Here is a 22,091-nt window from a genome sequence, read left to right as displayed (position 1 = left end):
GCATTTTATTTAATTGCTACACAAGCAGGATTAACCACTATGACATTTAGGAAGTGAAAAGTTAAGCTAACAGCTGGCATCCTAATAAAGCACTCATGTAAAAAGGGATTGGAGGGATGCAATGGGGGTCATGCACAATACCTCCAGTCCTTCTATGCATGCTCCGGTGCACAAGAGCAGGGCATCCCTGCTCTGGAAGAGAGGAACCACATCGTTGAGGGTCTCCTTATGAAACAGCTATGTTCAGAATTGGGAAGTCACTCTCTAGAGTGACTTGCCCTTCCCCACTCTGACTCCAGATCCCTCAGTGTGCAGAATAGATACGCACCCTTAACTGACCCTACCCTTTAGAAGCTAGCAACTCAGGAAATACTGGATAGATTATTTTCCAAATACAGGACTTAAAATACAGGTCCCAGCACTTAAAGGGATATTAAAAAGTGTTATATTATCTGATGGCAAGAATGCACAGCAAACATTTTATATTGTATCTCAGCCATTTTACTTCAGATCTGCACCAGAATTGGAGGAGTGGTTTTTCTTGTTACCTAGTTGATATCTGCAAATGCTTAGGCAGATTTAAAAGTTTTAATGTTATGACCAATAGACTGTTAAGGGCTTATAATGGCAGAAACTTGAAATGACATCTTAATTATACTGGCACTACTGTGTCAGTATAATGAAGCCTCACTACTGGATATGGGAGCTTACCCACTATCTACACAATCAGCTAATTTAGGTTAGTCTGCCAGTAACCTGGGTTATTGTCATCATGTGTCGATGGTCAGAATCTAATTATACAAGATGTGTGTGAGCGATCATGGTGATGAGCAACAGGACTCCAATGCTACCATTTTAACAGAATATGCTTTTAATGTTAACTTTAACATATTAAAAGAAGTGGAATGTCATTTATACAAGGGCATTCTTGACTTCATATATTAGTTAACAAGCATTTGACCATGGTAAAGCAACTTCTAAGATCTCAATCCTATAATCACTCTAGTATCTGTATGCCATATCTGTTACATTAAATGTCAATGCCTAAATTTTTATTTATTTATTTAACATATCTCTATACCATATTTCTAGATATAATATGCTTTAAAACAATACTTTGTTACTGTAGAACAGCTGAGAGCCAGCATTGTGTAGTGGCTAAAACAATGAACTAGGACCAGGGAGAGCCAACCTCAAGTCCCCATTCTGCCATGAAACTCACTGGATGGCTCTGGATACGTCACTTCTCTCTCAGCCTAACTTCCCTTACAGGGTTGTTGCGAGGATAAGCAAACATGTACACCACTCTGGGCTCCTCAGAGAAAGAGTGGGAGATAAATGTAAAATAAATAAATAGGCATGGAGTATTGATAACAAGGGATGGATGACACAGTACTTATGTAGGCAATTACATGGTTTTACTTGTCTGATCATCTTGCAGACAAGTAGGAAAAGAACTTGGCACAGCTGTAACTCATTTACAGAGTACAATGAGGACAAATTCATTAGAAATCCTTATATTTTATGTGAGCAATCAAGAATAAGCTCCACAGAGCTTATCCTTAGCATTACTGGTATTCAGTTTCCTTAAATATGATATTTGGAATACTGGACATTGATATCAACAGGAGTTCAACATTTGGGAACACACTTTGGATTTTTCCAGAACGGGAGGGAGTACAGCTCCCCAAATTCCAAGATAATTGTTCAAACAAGTTTTCAAATTTTGCCTTTGGGGTTCTCAAACCACTGAATAAAACTACAAAACAATTTGCTGCTCTCCAAATTTGAGAGTATACCTTCCATGGAAGACATTTATTTTTTAAATGTAAGGAAGGAAGTCAAAATAATGAATATAGCATACCAGACATTATGGATTGGCTCCATAGAAATGCAAACAGAAGCAGGTTTGTGGAAGGGGATGTTTTCATGCCCTCACTGCAGTCTCTCCACTGCAGGGGACCCTCAAGAACAGAAGCTCTGCCAGCAGGGGGAGTTTCAACTAAAATCAAGCAAAGATACCTTGCATGAGTTTCTCCTTTTCCTTGCACTTCTCTGGATTCCACTCCATAACTATTTTTTAAAAGTGCAATTCCCTATTTATACTTTCCCGCTTCTGTGGGGCACAAAGCCAGATATAGGAACATAGGAAGCTGCCTTCTACTGAGACAGACCTTGGTCCATCTAGCTCAGCATTGCCTACAGAGACTGGCAATGGTATCTCCAAAACTGCAGGCAGGAGTCTCTCTCAGTCCTATCCTGGAGATGCCAGGAAAGGACTTTGGAACCTTCTGCATGCAAATGCTCTTCCCAGAGTGGCCTCATCATATCTTACTGTTCTCACACATATAGTCTCCCATTCAAATGGGAATCAAGGTGGACCCTGCTTAGCAAAGGGGACAATTCATGCTACAAGACTAGCTCTCCTCCCATAACTCAGTATCCAGTTTTCAGAAATTTCAACTCATTGGCTCCAGATGGATTAATAGGTTGACAAGCAAGGGTTCTGCAAATCACGTGGCTATATGTTCAGTGGAAGATAGATTTTAATACTTGATGTTTATTGCCCCAGCCTTCATCTCTCTTTTTTTTAGTTTTAAAATAATTTCTAGTCTGCTGTCATTTATGAATAGGGGGAAAAATTCTTATCATTGAGTAATGTTCAACTAATGTTAACTACATCCCAAGTTGATATTTAAAACTTCAGCAATCAAGCTTGCCATAACATTGGCAATGGGTACAAATCAACCCATGTTCAAAACTTATGTCTATGTATTTCAATGGGAAATATATAAGAAGTGTTTCAATGTCTTCAGTTATCATAACTGAGATCTAAGTAGAGGTGTGCAGAACTGTGCTGGCACAAGTTCAAACTTGGTTTGAATTGAATCAGTTTGATGGTTCCAACATCGTGGCAGCCACCATTTTGTTTGGTCTGTTTATAAGTTTTCTCCCTTGCTGATTGGTTTTCTGCCAGTGCCTTCTGAATGGCTAGCGATCTTTTTCCTGGTTAGCTTATCATTCAAATCTTAGTGTTGTCAGGGCAACTCTGCTCCCATTGGCTAGGTGTGGTGGAGGGAAGAAGAAGGGGGAGCAAAACAGGAGGGAGTTTCAAAGTATATTTAGAGCCAGGAAGTGCCTGCCTGGCGTCACTCTGTCTGTGATCTCTGGAGGAAGAATTAGCTGCTCCTTCCGGTGGAGTACGTTGATTGCTGCTCAGTGGTGGATTACCTTGCTTTTGAGTGCCAGTGTTGCTTGGACCGATTGCCAGAGCAGAAGACATCAGATCTCCAATGCAGCCAGCACTTCCATGCATGTGTTCCACCCTGTGGTTCACTTGGGGGGGGGTGCCGACCGTGCCCTGCAGCAGTGCCACACTGAGTGTTCTGCAGTACCTCCAGGAGCCAGTGATGGCAGACCCAAAGCTTGATCTGGTCCAGTTTGGGGCAACATGTCACCAAGTCTGGCCAGACTTGGCAATGGTTGCTGGACTGCCTCCTCTCCTACACACCAGCCAGCGTCCAGAACGGGACAATATTTTCCATGGCTGGGGACATGGTGTCAACCCATAGTTTATGCCTGGATGCTGGCTTAGTGAAGCAGCTGGTCGTCCTCAAGGTCAACTTCCCCCTGCTGGGCTATCCTGAGCTGGATGTGGAGGGTGAGTGTCTCATGGTCACCCCCACCTGCTGCAAAACTATTGCCTGCTCACCTCACCCTGGCCAACCACCAACCCAGAAGTCTGCCCATTAGTAATGCTGGCACACACAGGCACTCATGCACACCCACCACTAGGCACAGGATGATGGTGGACCGGTGTCCTGAGGGCCAGCACCAATCATAGGCATATTGGGAAAGCCAGGTGGGCAGTTACAACAGTGTGGGGAAGAAGCAGTATGGGGCTTAATTCTGAGTAAGCCTGTCCATGATTTCTACATTCTTTTCTGCCCCCTCCCCCATCCTTTCTTATCTGTCAGGCAAGGAGTGACTCCCTCAGAATCATCTCAATTATTACTGTCCTTGCTGCTCATCCCCCACTGTCAAAATGTTGGAAGAAAAACTGCACTTGAGTTCTGCAGAAAGAAGGTCCCACTGACTTAAATGTAGTAGAACACTTTAATTACACCTATTCCATTAAAAACACTGAGGTAATCAACTTATTTCACTACAGGCTGAGAGGCCTTGCACAGGATGAGGCCTGACAAGGCCTTTTGCAAATAGGACACTTCAGACAGCTTGCTAGATTCTGCAGGCAGAACTACCATACAAGCCCTGAAGAGGAACACTAGAATTTGGGGGGGCGGGGAGCTGTAGTTCAACAACGTCTAGCAACCAAGTTTGAAAACCTCTGCAATAAGGCTCATATGCTTCCTAAAGCAGTTCAGGATCCAACAACATTGGACATCTTTGCTGGTATCTTGATTTGGGCCTCAAAGACCAAGGCAAAGTGTTTGTGTGTGGAGGGCAAGTTGCAAGTGAGCACAATTTGTGACATTGCACAACATCATTACTGATCATGTGGCACATCTGTTAAGGTATCAGCCTTGGGTTCCAATTTCCCAGCTTTGTGGAGCATAAGCCAAAATGATATAGCCTCAACTATGATCTGAAACCAGCAGGTTTTTTTACTATCTTATAAAGTGTAATAGTCCTAATGGTAACACATTTAATGGCAAAAAACCAGTGTGTGCGCGCGCCCGCGTGTGTATTAACATTCCTGTTGGGGAGAAAATAGTCTAATCAATATCACTAATGTATTTGCAGCTGGAAGATGGGGGAAATTAACACTGTAAAATTTCATATATATATTTCCATTCATATGACATTTACTTGCTGACATCCTGACTAATGAAGCATTGGGGCTTCTAAAAAGCTAAACTCACTCAGCTATACTGCTGGCTGAGCAGTGCGGGCAAATTTTGACAACCTCCCCTTCTCTAGGAAATGCTCCAGGGAATGGGGAAGTCATTGAAATTGCCCATGCCCCTCCACATACATACTTTAGCACCAATGCAGTGTTGGTTACGAATTCTTCGGAAGTACTGGTGCTACACTAGTGCTTCTCCTGTTGAACCGGTACTCTGTACTAACAAACAAATCCTATTAATATTCTCAGCACAAGATTATCTGTAAAACTTCAGGTCCAGACAAGGCATGAGGGACAATTTCATGAGGATTCCAAGGAGGAATGGAAGGCAGTGGCAAAATATCAACCGGTTTACTATCAAAAAGTACTGGTTTATTTTAGACAAAACATTTTGTCTATGAAAGGCACACCTGTGTTTTCTCCCATCCACTCTGAGACAAATGAACTAGTCACCAGCACCTTGATATCTAAGATAAAGTAACTGTAGACCTTGAATACATCTTCCGGCATTTGCATGAGAAGCAAAAGTAAAGTTTGCCAAGAAACAATTTTCTGAATTTTTAGCCTACTTTCCAAGTAGGCTTATGAGATCACCCAGCATTATATATGTGTGTGTGTGTATGTCCCCACCCCACCATCAACTTCGCAATGTCTGGACCAATATGAACCAAATCAGATACAGTTGCAGCGACACCTCAACGACATAGTTTGTGACTATGTCATCCACTCTGATCCAAGATGGTGGACACAAACTTTTGAGGCACAAGTGAACTAACTTGTGAACCACCTAACTGATTTGAACCAAATTTGCTACAGCTGTAGGGACACATAGGGACACCTCAATGGCGTAATTTGTGGTGATGTCATCTACCCCAATCCAGGATAGCGGACATGTGAACATTTGAGGCACAAGTGGGCTAACTTGTGGACTGTGTAACTGATCTGAACCAAATTAGGTAAAGTAGTATTGAGTGACACACAGGGACACCTCAGTGTATAGTTTGTGATGATGTCCTCCACCCTGATTCAAGATGGCGTAACAATAAACCTTTGAAGTGCAAGTGAGCTAACTTGTGAACCGCTTAACCGATTTGAACCAAGCTTGCTACAGCTGAAGGGACAACTCAACAGTGTAGATTGTTACAATGTCATCCACCCCAATTCAAGATGGCAGACACATGAACTTTTGAGGAAGAAGTGCACTAACTTGTGGACAGTCTAATCTATTTGAAACAAATTTGCCGCAGCTGTATGGACACATAGGGATGCCCCAATGGTGTAGTTTGTGACAATGTCATCCACCCTAATCCAAGATGGTAGATGCATGAGCATTTGAGGTGCAAGCTATCTAATCTGTGGACCTTGATTTGAACCAAATATAGTCCAGTTGTAGAGACAGTGAAAGGAAAGTAGGCTGATTAGTTCCTACTAGAACAACTTGTTACACATTCTGTAGGACTAAAACAAGCAACTAAGCTGCATTCTAAAAGGCACATACAACTATGAGAACAGTTCATAGGATTGCACATTTTAGAACAGAGATACACTTCTAGCCAAAATACTTAGCACATGGCTTTTTAAAAGAATGTGTGACATAAAGATGAATATATTAAAATATTCTTCCATGCTGAACAATCTTGCATCACCTTCCTTTTAGTTAGGGAAGTCTAGTCCACAATATAGTCTGGACAAGAACTTGCTCTCTCAACTGCATTTGACTTTCATGCTGTTTTCTGTCTCATGCAGAAGTGCTTTGTTTTGCTAGCGGATTTTTATTTTGATACAACTGAAACTATGACTGAAGTGTCGTAAAAACTGACTGTACTCTGCACTTTCACTTCTGTTCTAAAATTAGGGTAATGGAGCTTAAATAGGTTTTCTGACATTTCTGGCTAGTTAGCTGTAACATTGCTGTCAAAACCACAGTAGTCAAGAGACATCTGAAGGGAATTGTACAGCAACGCAACTGGCAATGTAACTGAGGCAAATGTCTCAGTCTCATGTCTGAGGAAAAGGGCGAGTTCCAAGACTGACTGCACTGAAGTTTTTTAAAAGGATAATGCATTTCTTCTGTTACAGGATTTGAAGGCTGGTTCACATAAATATCTTCAACAAGTAGTGGATTTAATTTCAGAACTGGATTTAATTTCAGAACTACCAAAATGAACTGAGAAGTTCTATTATGCAGAAAGTTAACTCTACACATGCTTAGCATTGTCTAAACATGCCTCCATCTCTGGCTGCAAGAGTGTGATTTTGTTTACATAAGTTTCTCCCAAACATAAATTTCCACTCTGAATATGGAGATCACCATAATAAGGTATCATGTGGTGCTAGCATGTACACTAGCTTGGGCCACCTTAAGTAGGATGCTGGTGTGACTCTCCCGTGCTAGGCTTTGATTTCAGAGGCTCATTAAAGCCCATCAAAGAGAGGCAAGCTTTCAAAAACACCAAATTCTTCTCCAATTAACACGCAAGTAAAGAACTTTCAGTTCCCTCACTTGTTATTTAATGTAATGGAGCTGTATTACATTAAACTGGAGCTGAATATGTGTGCATGTGTGTGTTTGCGAAGTGCTGCCTCCTGGAAAACTGGGACACGGGAACAAAGGTAAAATGTTCACTAGCAACCTTCTGACCCTGAGGGTTCTGTGTGGTGGGTTGTCTTCCCTTCCTGTTTCCCAGCATGCACCTCTTTAAAGAAGCTCCTTAGCTAAGCAAGAGTCATTTCTTCCTTGCTTCGCTAGGAGCCTGCCTATTATTTGCTTGGATAAGGAACCACATTATTTCAAGTTCTTCTGAGGGGAAACAGTTCATTTCCAAGTCTATCTGGGAAAGTTCAATCATCCCTAATTTTAAACCAATAGTAATAAAAGTGATTCAGCTAGGTTCAAATACAAGCAAAAAAACTAGAATTGTGCTCTGATATCCCTAATATTAATCACACAAACCCTACATTTTGCAACTGTATAACTGCTGAAGACTTGGATACATATGTTTTGTATTCATGCTTTAAAATTCATTATAAGGATTTGTTTCTTGTATAATATATAGGTGTGTCCAAGTTTGGTCAGGAGGTAGCATAAGAGACATATTCACCATAAAGCAAACATATTACTTACGTTTGTATGAAGTCTTAGTATATCATCCCCAAACTGGCTCACAATTTAAAAATAGCAGTATAATGTTCACAAAAACTCAAGCACAATATTCACAACACAGGGGGACACAAAGAGGCGTTAGCCTACATGATAAAATGCCCACCAGAAAAGCCTTTTTGAAAGAAAAAAGGCTACTGGCTATCGAAAGGCCAAAAGATGAGGCAGCTCAAACTTCCTGGGAGAGGAAGTTTCAAGGTCTCGGTGCTGCTATCGAAAGGGCTCTGTCCCTTCTGAGATGAGCACGTAATACAAGAGACAAACCTCCTTTGGCTGAATCAATTAGATATGACCCTTTTTGCAAAAGCCAACAAGTTTGTACTGACACATGCAAGAAGTTCTTACAAGAAAAACCATGTGCAAGAAGTTGCCACAAGGGAACTTTCCCACTCCTTCCTCCACAGCAGCCCCTGCAACCCGAACAAACTCTCAAGGGTCAACAGATTCTTGTAATAGGGTATGACACTGAGAGGGGATAGAGAAATGCCCAGAACTGGGTAGACACACCTTCCGCAAGCAAGAGCTTGAGCAATTTCCCTTCTCCTTGAAGCCTCTCCACCATACTTCACCCCTCAGTGGGTTGCATCCAGAGGCATGAATATCCAAACCATAGTTTGCCCTTCTATGTGAATCAAGGTAGTGCTGGAGAGAAACAGCTTTTATTCAATTACAACGTATCAAGGTGGGAAGTAATCCTGTGGTGTTACCAAGAATTAAAGTTCCAGGAAGTCAATAATGCTGCTGTGGTTATGGCAAGAATTTACTGTCTGCCTTCACCACCTTGAAGCAGCAGTAAAGCACAGACTGGCTGTCTGGTACCCTCTCCCCAAGACAAAAAAGGAGTGACTAACAGAGGCAGGCCAGCAGAAGAGGACATGGTCAGCAACAGGAAGCTCTTACTGCTCTTCACAGGACAGTAACACAATTATCAGCATCCTAAATCATAAAAAAATGAGTGTTCATTGACTTATAAAAGATCTCTCCACCATCACCACTCTAAAGTCAGTATTTTTCACATGGTGCCTTTGGCTATTCTCTTTTTCAGCTTTCACAGGGAATTTTTGGGGGAGACTTACTTAGCATACATATGAAGTGCACATTAAGCAGAAGCCTTTTTCAATCCCAAAAGGAGGATCTTGTAAGCAAAAAACAATGCATTATTTTGTGAAGAGAATGCCTTCCTTTGGTCTCTGAGATAAAGTGACAGAATAACACTTTTCTCACATGCACAATACTAGCCCCTTCACCCAGTAGTTAAGGGGTTATGCTGCAAATCTATAGAAGCAGAAAGCCCCAAATTAACATCATTGGAATATTAGGAACAACACAGAAATACTGCACTGAGCATGCCATTTTTAGTCAGTGTTTGTGTAGGAACCTAACCCCTAGATTCCCATAGGGGTAAGGTTTCATTATTCACGGTTTCCATATTCACGCTTATAGATGTGAAAGGAACCCCAGAAAATAAACTAGGGCCACCTGTGTATGAATACTAAAATATCAGATACTTTTAGAGTTCAGTAGTAGCCTGACTTTTCAAACTGATTTTATATAAAGAGATAAATTAAATGTTGCCATCCATAGAACCTATAGGACCATTAAGCCAACACAACACACTTCAAAACCTAAGATGTGAAGACCAGCAACATACATATAGCTTACCCTTTGCCCTATTAAACAGCATTTTTCTTTACAGGCCAAAAATATGACATTTTGAAATGGCCAATTCAATGCATTACTTTCCTGCTTATTTTCATTCACTATCTAAAATTAACCCTTTAAAGAGGGGCCACAAGTTCCCAGCAATAACAAATTCATGCAGCATTAAGAGTGCTCTAATGAACAAACCAAGGCATCTCTTCTGAAGAGGTGCCATCAGCTTTTATAGCTGCATTTCAGTGAAAAGCTTTATACTCCTTACAATTCTAATTTCAGCCTTTCAAAATAACTATATATTTCATTTTTAGATGTACACTGAACGTTCTAAAGTGTGAACATATTTACAAGCATGCACATCAAACAGGTGTACTCATCAAGCTGAAGCAGGTGGCTACAGATCCTCATATACTGTGGCAAAGTCAGGTTTGCTTCTGCATAGTACAGAGCTTGACAAATCTCAGGTGCAAGAGTGCAGTAGCACCTAGAAATCTAACTAGTGTTTAGTCTAGGATAGTCAGAGATGGAGTTATTTAATGCAATCTTTATTTGTCCGAGGCACCCTGTTTCTCTTCTAAGTATGTTACTTGTAAAGGGGATAAAGAAAAGCCCATTTCCTCTTCCACAATGTTCATCACTAAGTCTGGTAATTTTGTCCAATATCCACTGTCTGCCTCCTAGATCCAAAGAAAACTCCTCAAGGCCTGGCATAATGGCTGACAGCTGCCCAAGTAGCAAAATGCTTCTGAAGTTTATCTCCCCGCCCCCACCACACACACAAAAATTTCTGAGTGAAGGGTTAGTTGGGAGAGAGCAGGTATATAAGTCCTATCAATGAAAATCATTAACACTGGCCTGATAAGCAACCCAAAGGAAGAGAACTCCTTCATAACCCTAGAGCCACTTGCAAATGCACTAGTACTGAAAAGCTGAGCACCAAAAAATTCAAGTCTGCAGAATGAAAATCCACTAGTTGTAGTGAACTTTTCCTACCAAAAATACCAAGTACTGTACTTTTCTCTTCATGTTGGAAGTACAAGGCAATTCAACTGATTTGATCTGTATTAGAATAGAATTCAATCCCACTGAGTGATCCAGGCCTTCCTGCCTAAGAGGTGGAGATACATAATTTGTAGTAAACAAAATGACTCACTGACCAGAGTGACTGAAGCAATACAAGCAGCAACAGCACAATGTCAGCAGTTCATTTCCTGTGTAGGAAAAAGATCATAAAGTAGATTAATTTAGACTTGCATCCTTGTTCTATGCAAACTGTATTGAAGTTTCATTCAAACAAAGCAACTTATACTTCCCACTGAGTTGACAGCAAGCAAACAATCTTTATTTATGATTAAAGAACAAAAATATTCAGAACCAATTGGATGACTGAATTATTTGCCGTGTTTCACCACTGCCACACAAAACAAAGCTACCATACAAGTTATAAATTGGTATGTATCAGAAACAAGTAACATGTTATAAAACCCATCCAATCTACCCAGATAATTCAACAATAGGGAGATGAAATACTTCATGTGAAAGTCCTTATAAAAGGGGCTGTACAACAAAGCATGCTGTATTGTTTTGCCTCCTCCAGCCCACATGGACAAGTTTACTCTGCTAATGGCACTAGAATATCTACCCTGCAAAAACGCAGAAGGGAGAGCTTTGCATCTAGCCCTAAAGAACTCCTTTCACAACCTGGGAAAAGTGAATGTCAAATAATTTGCAGGTTCCCGGAAAAATGTACAGCCCAGACTTTCGTATTCTGCGATATTCTATTAACTTCACTTTGATATCCCATATCATTCATCCTCTGAAGAAACAGTTGTTTGGCCTGATGGTATCCTAGAGAAGTAAAGATCTCTACTGAAAGGCCATATGAAAGTAACTTATTTGCAATTTCAGACTTCCAATTGGACAAGTGCGGATCTGAAACTAATCCTGTTGGAAAAAACTGGACCTTGAACCAATAGTCAATTATATACCTCCAAGCCCTCACCTCAGTTTTGGGCATCCCATACTCTAATCTCAGTACAGCATTAGACATGCATCTAGGGCAGGGGCGCACAACTCAAATTACCTGGTGGGCCAAAACCGACCAGCTCATGGGGGCCAAGGTCAATTTAAAGGGTGCTGATAATTAAAGTAACACATAATATCAACCAATTAATTAAAGAAAATTAAAGTGAAATTAATTGAAATGAATTTAATCAAAATTTAACTTCTGAAGTTCTGGCAGACCACAATTAATTAAAATTAACATTAAATAAATTGAATTAAAATTCATTCTAATAAAATAAATACAATACAATCTGTACAAAATATATAACAGGAAAATGCATCATTCTTCCTTTCCACCTCTGCCAAATCATCACACTTAACATGGAGCAATTGTAAGGAAAAAAATTAGAGAAGCTTTTCTCGTAATTTTTGATAAGAAGATTACACTTTGATCCCTCACCACACAGGCTTGGAGAGAGAGGGGGGATGTGTAGGTTTCGCTTGAGAGGGGGGGAAGGAGATGGGGCAGGCTTGAAGGGAGAGAGGGAAAGTTAAAAAAGAAAGAAAGATGGAAAGAGGATGGGTAGGTTTGGCTTGAGGGGGGAAGGGGATGGGGCAGGCTTGAGGGAAGAGAGGGAGAGCACGAAAGAGAGAGAGAGCACGAAAGAGAGAGAGAGCACGAAAGAGAGAGAGAGCACGAAAGAGGATGGGTAGGTTTGGTTAGGGGGAGAGGGAGAGAAAGAGAGAGAGCTTAAAAAGAAATTGACAGAAAGAGCCACTGCACCGTGCTTCATGCTGCTTGCCACTTGCTTTCCCCGGCCGCAAATCTCTGTCTTTGTTTTTAATTATTGCAATTCCAACCGCAGTGCAGCCGAGGGGATGGCTGCCAGGTTTGTGTGTGAGCTAGTAGTTCTTCTAACAGGCCCCCCACCCACACCGGAGGGGCGGTGGATACCAGAGTGATGCCACAGCCTGCTGTTTGGCCCAGTGTCTCTTCCCAACTGTGAGGTGCGCCTGCACACGGCTCCAAACGGCAGGCCCTGGCATCGCTCTGGGATCTGCCGCAGCGGGGGGGGGGGGTAAGACTACTGGCTCACTCCCCCACCCCTGGAATTGGGATTTTTTACAAAACACAGAGGGGAATTGCAATTTTTAAAAACCCACGGAGGTTCGCGGCAGGGGGAGGCAAGTGCAATCGTCCCGCGGGCCAAGAGAAAAGGCCTTGTGGACCAGATGCAGTCAGCAGGTCATATGTTGTTCAGGCCTGATCTAGGGGCAGAGAGGATGGTCCTTAAGAATTTAATTTGATCAGTCTCTATGGTATCTTGATTAATATAGATTCCCACTTGTGCCCCTTGTATCATTTGGGCCAGGGTTTTAGCCTCAAAGAGATTTAAAGCTCTTTTTGTTGGAAGATACCTCCTAACAGTCACTGAAGAATTTGGTGCCATTTGCATAATATGCTCAATATGGGACTTCCAAAACCCAATGGGACAGCAAGCAAACATTGCAAGCGAACTCCTATTTGACTACTTGAAACATCCCAATAAATGCTTCGAGAAAGTGATCTATTACTACTACTACTTATATACCACTTTTCAACAGACGTTTTCAAAGCTGTTTAGATTAAAAAAAATTAAGATGGTTCCCTGTCCCCAACAAAAGATAAAAATGGAATTGTTGCCATAACAGAATCTTTCAACTACAATAACATGCAATTCAAGTCTCAACACTTAAAACGATTAAAAATGTGTTTCTGTAGCAATTGTACTTGAAGCCAACTTTACTGTAACTAGCAGTATGGTACTTCAGAAAGCCTAAAGTTTAACAACATGCACCAGTCCTTTGGAACCATGCAAAGGCAGCCACTCCCAGTGTGGCTGTCTCCGTTCAGTACTGCGTACTACTAGGGCCTCGTTCATGGGAAGCAGAGCCCATACTGCTCCCATCACGGCACACAAGGAGTGCTCGGAGGTGCAGACCTTTCATCCTGCTAACCGAGCAAAGAGGCATCTTTCAGGGTGGTGATTCACTTCATGTTTAGCATGGGGAGAGCAACTCTCCCTACTGAATCCTAGCACAGTGGCTCGCTGGTGGCTGTTGCTGGTGTCTACCTTGTGTTTCTTTTTAAGCTTGTGAGCCCTTTGGGGACAGGGAACCATCTCCTTGATATTATTTGCTTTGAGAACTTTTCTGTTGAAAAGCAAAATAATAGAGCAGTTTTCCAAAAAGAAGCCCCTCCCCACCCTCACCAGAAGCATGCAGTACTGCACAGAGATTGTCTGGATGCTGGAAGCAGCTTCCTCAGTGCAGTTTCAAAAGGCTGGTGAATATTATTCAGCTTCAGACACTCCAAAGCATAGCCCTAGTAACTAGAATATGTAAAAATGTATTAAAAGCTGTTAAGCCTGGTAAACACAAGTTAATAGCACTTTTCTTTGTTCAAATTATTGCAAAATTGTTTTCATTATATGTACATTATATATTTACAATGTAAATCCAGGAGGAACACGTGAAGATGAAATTATGAGCTGAACCATCTAAGCAAACTTTATATACTAAATATTTAAGCCAACTGGTCCTTGAAATTCACAGAGACAGCTGACTGGCTAACTGCAAGCTTACTGCAACACATACAGATTAAAGGAAGAAATGAAAGATCCTTCTACAGTCATTCCGAAGAAATGTGCTAAAGTTAAATCCTTCTACATGTAAAAAACAGAGAATCTGTCCAACAAACCAATTACTCATCAGGTATAACACCACCAGAAAAGGAAGATAATTACATTTACCCAGGAAGATGATATTCTTGAACAGGACAGAAAGAGAGACATCAAGAAGAAGTGTTTTATCTTTTTCATATAATGTCATCAAACCATTGGAGTATCAAGAATGCATTGTGTGCAAGATGAACTTGGCCCTCATGTGATCTGCCTCAGAACTGGGGGCTTCCTGAAGCATGCAGTGCAAACTGTCTACAAAGATGAACAAGTGAAAACAAGGTTTGAACAGTTAACACCAGAGAATAATGTACTACCAATATCAGTGGGTGGGTGGGCAGTAAGCAAGTTTACAGGAACATAGAGCCCCTTGGCACCTTGAAAACCAACAAGTAGAGGCATCATAAGCCTCTGAGGGTTATTTAGAAGATTTACACCGTGCTCTCCAGCCAATAAGGCTCTTATAGCAGGTAGAGCTCACTTTGTCAGATGCACCTTAAGTGTGCCTTTATTTATTTATTGCATTTCTAGACTGCCCCATCCAACGGCTCTGGGAGGTGCACAACAAATTTAAAATGTAAAAAACACACTGCTTAAAACAATAAAAACAATTTTAACACAAATCAGAGCCATTTAAAACCAATTAAAATACTTTAAAATGATGTTAAAACCTTTGAAGGCCAGGCCAAACAAGTTTTTAGGGCTTTCTTAAAGGCCAGCAGCAGCCTAAATTACAGATATCTGCCGGGAGTGTATTCCATAGGCCAGGAGCAGTTACAGAGAAGGCCCGGCTCCAAGTCACCACCAGACATACTGGTGGTAACTAGAGACGGATCTCTCTAGGTAACCGCAACATGTGATGGGGAACATACAGAAGAAGGCACTCTCTAAGGTAGCATGGACCCAAGCTGTTCAGGGCTTTAAAGGCAATAACCAGCACTTTTTATTTTGCCCAGAAGCATATCGACAGCCAGTGTAACTGATTTAAAACAGGCATAATATGGTCTCTGAGGGTTACCCAAGAGACCAGTCTGGCTGCCGCATTTTGAACTAACTTAAGTTTCTGAACTATGTTCAAAGGCAGTCCAGTGTTCCCTGTAAGAGGGATTCCCAGATGTTGTTGACGACAACTCCCAGAATCCTCAGCTGCAATGGCCCTTGACTGGAGATGATGGCAGTTGTAGTAAACGCCATCTGGGAATCCCTCTTACAGGGAACAAGGACGCAGCCCCATGTAGAGTGCATTGCAATAGTCGAACCTGGAGGTTACCAGCTGATATACCACTGTTTTGAGATCGTTCTCTACAAGGAATGGACGCAGCTGTCGAACCAGCTGAAGGTGATGGAAAGCATTCCTAGCCATAGTCTCCACCTGAGATACCACGGTGAGGCCTGGATCCAAGAGCACACCCAAGCTGCGTATCTGTTGCTCCTGGGGGAGTGTAACCCCATCCAGCAGAGAAAGATATAAATCATCCCTCAAATTCCAGTCCCACACAATGAGCACCTCCATCTTGCTTGGATTCAGCTTCAATTTGTTATCCCTCATCCAGTCCACTACTGCCCATAGACAGGCATTTAGGAATGCCATTTCCTGATGATGATGATGATGATGATGAGAAATGGATTTGGGTGTCATCAGCATACTGATAACACCCTGCACCAAATTTCCTGATGACCTCACCTTACAGTTTCATGGAGATGATAAAAAGTATTGACGACAGAATGGAGCCCTAGGGACGCCATATAATATCTCCCATTCTGAAGAGCAACCGTCACCAAGCTCCACCATCTGGAATCTGCCTGAGAAAGAAACATTGGACCTACCGTGAAGGGTTCTGCGGGGGGGGGCAATGGCCTCTTCTCTGCCGATCGTCCTGCCTGGCAGGGGAGGGCAATTGGGGGAGGGGTGGACTGGGAGGGGGCCTGAAGCCTCTCCCCAGGAATAGCCTGGTGTGGATGGGCATGGGGGGGGCGAAGGGGAGAGGGGACCCGCTCCCCCCAGCCGGCCCGCCAACCACGTGTGTTCCCCGGTCTCCCAGCAGCTGCAGTGAAGCGCTGCAGGCGGTCTGAACCAAAATCCTCTCACTCTGCCGCAGAGCAGGCAGAGTAGCCAGATTCCTCCCCCCAGCCTCGCTTTCCTTTTTCTTCCCTTTGGGAAAGTTCTTTTTCCTCTTTCCCTGACCATGTGGTTCAGGGGAAGAAACATGGTGGCACCTCTTAAGAGGTTTTTCTTTCTTTCCCTTGGGTCTTCCCCGGTGCTCTCTGACAGGGATCCCTGTAGGGTATCCCCCACCTGAGAAAGATCCATGTAAATAAAAGGAAAGCTCACCAAAAGAGTAGAAAGGATGGTCCCGGGCAGGAGCCTGCCCAGGTGCATCTATTCAGGAGCTAAGACAGGAAGGAACTGGGGAATCACACCTGAGCATGCTGGGAGAAGGGGGACGGACTTCAGCTACTTGAAAAACACCTGAGATTTCCTGTCTATTGGGAGCAAGGAGTGGAAGATAACCCTTTGTGAGCCGTGACCTCCTACCTCGAGGGAGAAATAGGAGCGGAACCAGTGCAAAGCAGTGTCTCCTATCCCCAACTCCCCCAGGCAATCCAGAAATATATACCATTGACGATGGAATCGAACGCCACTGAGAGATCCAAAAGAACCAACAGCGTCACACTCCACCTGTCAATTCCTTGGTAAAGATCATCCATCAGGCTGACCAAGGCCATCTCAAACCCATAGTCTGCTCTAAAACCAGTTTGAAATGGGTCTAGATAGGTTTCCTCCAAAACTGCCTGGAGCTAGTTAGCCACCACTCTTTCAATCACCTTGCCCAACCATGGGAGACTGGAGACCGGCCTATAACTGAGGGATCTAGGGCAAATTTCCTAAGAAGTGGTCTAATCATTGGCTCCTTCAAACAAGGCATCCTACCCTCCCTCAGCAATGAGTTAATGATATTGACTATGCCATCTCCAACAATTTCCATGGTAGACAGAAGCAGCCAAGTCAGGCAAGGATCCAGAGAACAAGTGGTAGGCCGCCCCGCCCCCAAGCAGCTTGTCCACATCCTCGGGCATCACAGATTGAAACTGATTCAATCGAATAGTGCAAGTGGGATTTGCTGGACACTACTTTAATAAGACTGCAAAAACAATGGAATCCAAGTTCCTCACAACTTGGGACAACTCTGCTGAATGCGAACCTGCAGAAGCAATGCAGGCAGACCAAAACTGTTTTGTTTTTGTTTTTTGGCCACACCTACCGCTTCTGCATAAACCTTCAAATGGGCTCTATACTGTGTCCTGTAAATTTCAAGCCGAGTTCTCCTCCACTTGCACTCCAGTCGCCTACCTTGCTGCTCCAGACCCTGCAACTCCTCTGTATACCAAGGCACCACTTTTAAAGCAGGTCGGAAGGGATGTTCAGGAGCAATCATGTCTACTGCCCTGGTGAGATCCCTGTTCTAACTTCCCACTAGGGCATCAACAGAATCACTGGCAGCACCTTTTAGGCCTTAAAACTTGAAGTCACAACACATTGGATAACTTTGATATTAGCAGTGTACGACTAATATTTTTATACAGCTATTTTTATGCAACATAAGTCAGAATTCCTACAATACAGTAAGCCTCTGTAGAAGTTGTTCACAAAAACATTCACAAACAGACTATTTCTTTAAGATTGCCATTATATGCACTTACCTAAACATAAGTTCCCATTTAATTTTAGTGGGACTTTAATTTTGAGTGACATGCATAGAATGGGGCTGGAAAAGACCACAAGGAAAAGGTGGGAGAGAAGCAAGAAGACGAGGAAGAGAGCAAGTGGCCTGGAAGCAGAGAAAAGACTTGTCGAATGTTTTCTACTTGAGAGTTCAGAAGGTTTTTAAAAAAGCAAACCTGAAATTGAACCACAGCACCAGAGAGCTTCATTCCACTATAGAGAAATTAAATTAAACCGAAAAACAGAAAACAGGTGAAACAGAAGAAGTTGGACCCCCCGAATATTTCTCTGCAAAACGTTTGGGGAAAGTGGGCACAGAACGCACGGACAGACAAGGCCCAGGCTGACTCGGCCCGACAACCTCCCTGGGACCCTAACGAGGATTAGCAGGAGAGTGCCAAGCGGCCTGCTCCAAGGGGGACTCCCGGCTGCCAACCCCTCCCCTCCTTTGGACCAGACTCGGCCTCACTGCCCTCCTGCGGATTTATTGTGGGGGGGGGGGAGGAGGAGGAGGAAGAGAGCAGAAGCCGTCGTGGCCAGGAGGAAGGCGAGCAGAGCCCGGTGGGGAGGCAGAGGAGCCCCTCCCTACCTCGCCGAGTGTGTGTGTACGAGACAGACAGAGAGGACCAAGCGGAGGGAGAGGGTGCAGCGGAAGGTCACGTTCTTCCTTTCCGGCATCACTTACCGGAGCTCGGCGCTGGCGGGGCGTCTCGGCCGGTCTCATAGTGGCGGTACCGGAAAAGGTGAGGGCGGGGGGCGCCGCAGCTAGTCCGTGGCCCCCAGTGATGATGGCGCGAGGGGAAGAGACGGAGGAGGGGGAGGGGGCTGTGGCGGAAGCGTCGCGGCCGGGCAGAGCTGTTGGCGGCGGAGCCGCATCTCGCGCGCGCTCTCCGCCGCCAGCGCCGCCCACCCCCCCACCCCACGCAGCCGCCCCTCAGGTGGGGAAGCGAAGGCGAGAATTCCACTCGGCCCACCTTTTCACGCTGCGTGGGGCCACTCCCGGCTACCGTACCCTGGAAGGCCAGGGAGCGGGGAAGAGAGAGAGAGAGAGAGAGAAATGGGGGGGGGGGAGGAGGTGTTGGCGTTAAGTCCCACACAGAGGATGCAGTGGAAGTTGAAGAGGCGGCGGCAGTAGCAGCTGCTTGTTGCTATTACCGCTGCTGCTACTACCACTTCCTCACTTCCGGGAGCGACGCAGCGTGCATCTGTGACCTCATGACGCAGCAGCGGGAGCGGAAAAATCATAATTACAGTCGGTCTCTTCTGTGGGAGGGTCTGCTTCAAACACACAGAAACATCCGGGCACTTGGCAAAGGTGTCTTGTTTCTTTGTAGCGGAGCGGGGCGAGACGGGGCGGGGGGCTCGCCTGAGTCATAGCAGCTCCCAGGTTCAGCAGCGGGGGAGAAGGAAGGGGTGACGCATGTCTGAACGGCGCTCTGCAGTGGCTCCGCTGGTAACTGAGCGCAAGCGGAGGAGCTGTCAATGGCTCACTCCGGGCTGTTTCGTCGATCTTCCTCGCTTCTGTTCCGACACACGAGCATGCACAGCCCCTGATTTCCCCGTACTTCTTCACAGCCAGCTGGAGCTGTCACTCCACGCTTGAAAAAAACATTACGTACACAGCAAAAATTCTATCTGTGACTGGTTCACACGTACAAGTCATCACGAGATAAGGTTGGCAACCTTCCGGGGTTGGCATTAATCTCCAGGTGACTGATGAAAGCAATCCTGGAGATGTCAGGAGCTTGATATTGGGGAAAATGGGGGCGGGGGTGGGGGGTGGGAGGCTCCAGGAAAAACTTCAGTCAGAGTTTTATTCTTTATTTGTAAACCACCATGAGACATTTGTATGAGGTGGTATATAAATGTAATAAATAAATAATAAATAGTTATCAAAGAATGTGCATGCCTGAACCAACAGCCTTTATCCTAGCCATGTTTACTTGGTAATAAACGTGGACTGAGTTCAGTGGGACTTGCTCTCAGTTAAACTAGCACAAGAAACCCAGGTGTGTTTTTCATCCTTCTAGTTCACGTCAAATCCCCTCTCTCTTCTTTTCCTCTTGGATGGCAGGTCCAAGCCTATGGCAGCTGATGTCCTTTGGAGCTGGAGCCTGTAATGCACCTTTAGTGCAAGTAAATACTGTACTGTGTTACAGTAACAGCACAATAGCTGGGGCTGCATATGTGGGCTATGTGTTTTTTATAATTAGCATGCATTGCATGCACCACTTCAACATATCTAGGAATTTTTCCTGTGCATGCTTTTGAACACACCAACAGGCAACTAATGATAGCCATCCTTGCTGCACTTTGGAGATCATGTCTATGAAATCACTAGCTGCATTATTATTAGCTGGGACTTTGCATACAGGAAATTAGTTGTGAACATATGCAGAGTGCATTTTCCTCACTATTAAAAAACTGAGCCACCCACACTTTAAGTATCACATCTAGCAAAACACAAGATTAGGATCCCTATACCGCTATTCTAAATGAGTAGAATAATTCACTTTTACCATTTTTAGTTAGTTCAACTATACATTTACAAGGAATACTAGCTATACCTATATCTACTAGTACAAAAATGGAATATGTAAGATTACAAGTTGGAAGAACAGCTAAAACATGCAAGGACAGTAAAACAGTAACTTCATCAGGATGAAGGTTGACAATATGGTATGTATGAGCTTTTAGGTTACACAAAACTCTTTCCGCAGGCAGTTAAAATGGGGAAAGTAGGTGAGAGAATAATATATTTAACCTAGTATGTATTTCAGTCATAAATTTCAGTCATAAATTCTTGCAGACAGCAGACTACTTAAGAACTGTGCCTGGTTTATTTAGTATTGCACTAAATACTGGAGGGGCAGGATATACATAAATAAATAAAGTTATTCAAAACATTTTTATACAGCTTTTAGTCAAAGCAACTATCCAAAACTGCTTATGTAAAACAACAGTATAAATTGTACTGTTTTACTATTTTAACACTTAGTAAATAAGCATGCACTAAAAAATCTCAAATTATTATTACATTGAGGCATGCTGGGCCACAGAAGTAAATTAGGAGCATTTGGCTATGCATGTCTACTCAAATGAAAGTCCAATTAATTCAGTAGAGTTCACCTAAGTTGAAGCAACCTGCCTAGAGAGCAGGAGGCTGTTGGTTCGACTCCCTCGGACCTCTGAAAAGTATAAGCATGCATATGTATTCAGTACTTGGTTTGGGCCCCTTTTGCAGCAATTACTGCCTCAGTGCGGCGTGGCATGGATGCTATCAGCCTGTGGCACTGATGAGGCATTATGGAAGACCAGGATGCTTCATTAGCGGCCTTCAGCTCTTCTGCATTGTTTGGTCTCATGTCTCTCATTCTTCTCTTGGCAGTGCCCCATAGGTTCTCTATAGGGTCAGGTCAGGCGAGTTTGCTGGCCAATCAAGCACAGTACACTGTATACTTTTCAGAGGTCCGATATTGTTCTATTCCACAATCCTTGTCTTCTTGGTTCCATGTAATATTCTAATTTTCTGGGACTGTGGATTTGGGGTTTTCATGAGCTGTACGCCATGATCATCACAATTATAACAAATTAAGGCTTGACTTATCTCGCTTTGCATGTAATATGTCTGTCTCATATATCAGTTTCACCTTTTAATTTGCATTACTGAAATTAATGGACTTTTGCACGATATTCTAATTTTCCGAGTTTCACCTGTAGTTCTACAGCCACCTTAAGTGGCGCAGCAGAGAAATGCTTGACTAACAAGCAGAAGGTTGCTGGTTCGAATCCCCGCTTCTTTTATACAGAGATATAGGAAGATGCTCAAAGGCATCATCTCATACTGCGAGGGAGATGGCAGTGGTAAACCCCTCCCGTATTCTACCAAAGACAACCACAGGGCTCTGTGGGCGTCAGGAGTCGAAATCAACTTGACGGCACACTTTACCTTATTTAGTT

General features: G+C 43.5%; 1 protein-coding gene across 4 annotated transcripts in view; it reads right to left on the bottom strand.

The window, feature by feature from the left end:
- The window catches only part of SPOPL (speckle type BTB/POZ protein like), a 45,885-nt gene extending 26,557 nt beyond the window's left edge, over positions 1 to 19,328 (bottom strand). The window contains exon 1 of one of the 4 annotated variants that reach the window (XM_053261500.1): positions 18,817 to 19,328. Coding sequence is in view for 3 of the 4 variants with exons in the window: in XM_053261510.1 (XP_053117485.1) it covers positions 18,110 to 18,161 (52 nt within the window). In the remaining variant the exon portion in view is untranslated. Of the gene's footprint in view, positions 1 to 18,109; positions 18,591 to 18,816 lie in introns of those variants that run through there. The other 3 variants (XM_053261510.1, XM_053261487.1, XM_053261479.1) reach the window with 3 other exon arrangements.
- Between the last annotated feature and the right edge of the window lie 2,763 nt (positions 19,329 to 22,091).

Source organism: Hemicordylus capensis, chromosome 1 (assembly GCF_027244095.1).
Source record: "Hemicordylus capensis ecotype Gifberg chromosome 1, rHemCap1.1.pri, whole genome shotgun sequence".
In the NCBI taxonomy this organism is placed as follows: domain Eukaryota; kingdom Metazoa; phylum Chordata; class Lepidosauria; order Squamata; family Cordylidae; genus Hemicordylus; species Hemicordylus capensis.
This window is presented reverse-complemented; position numbering and strand designations above follow the sequence as displayed.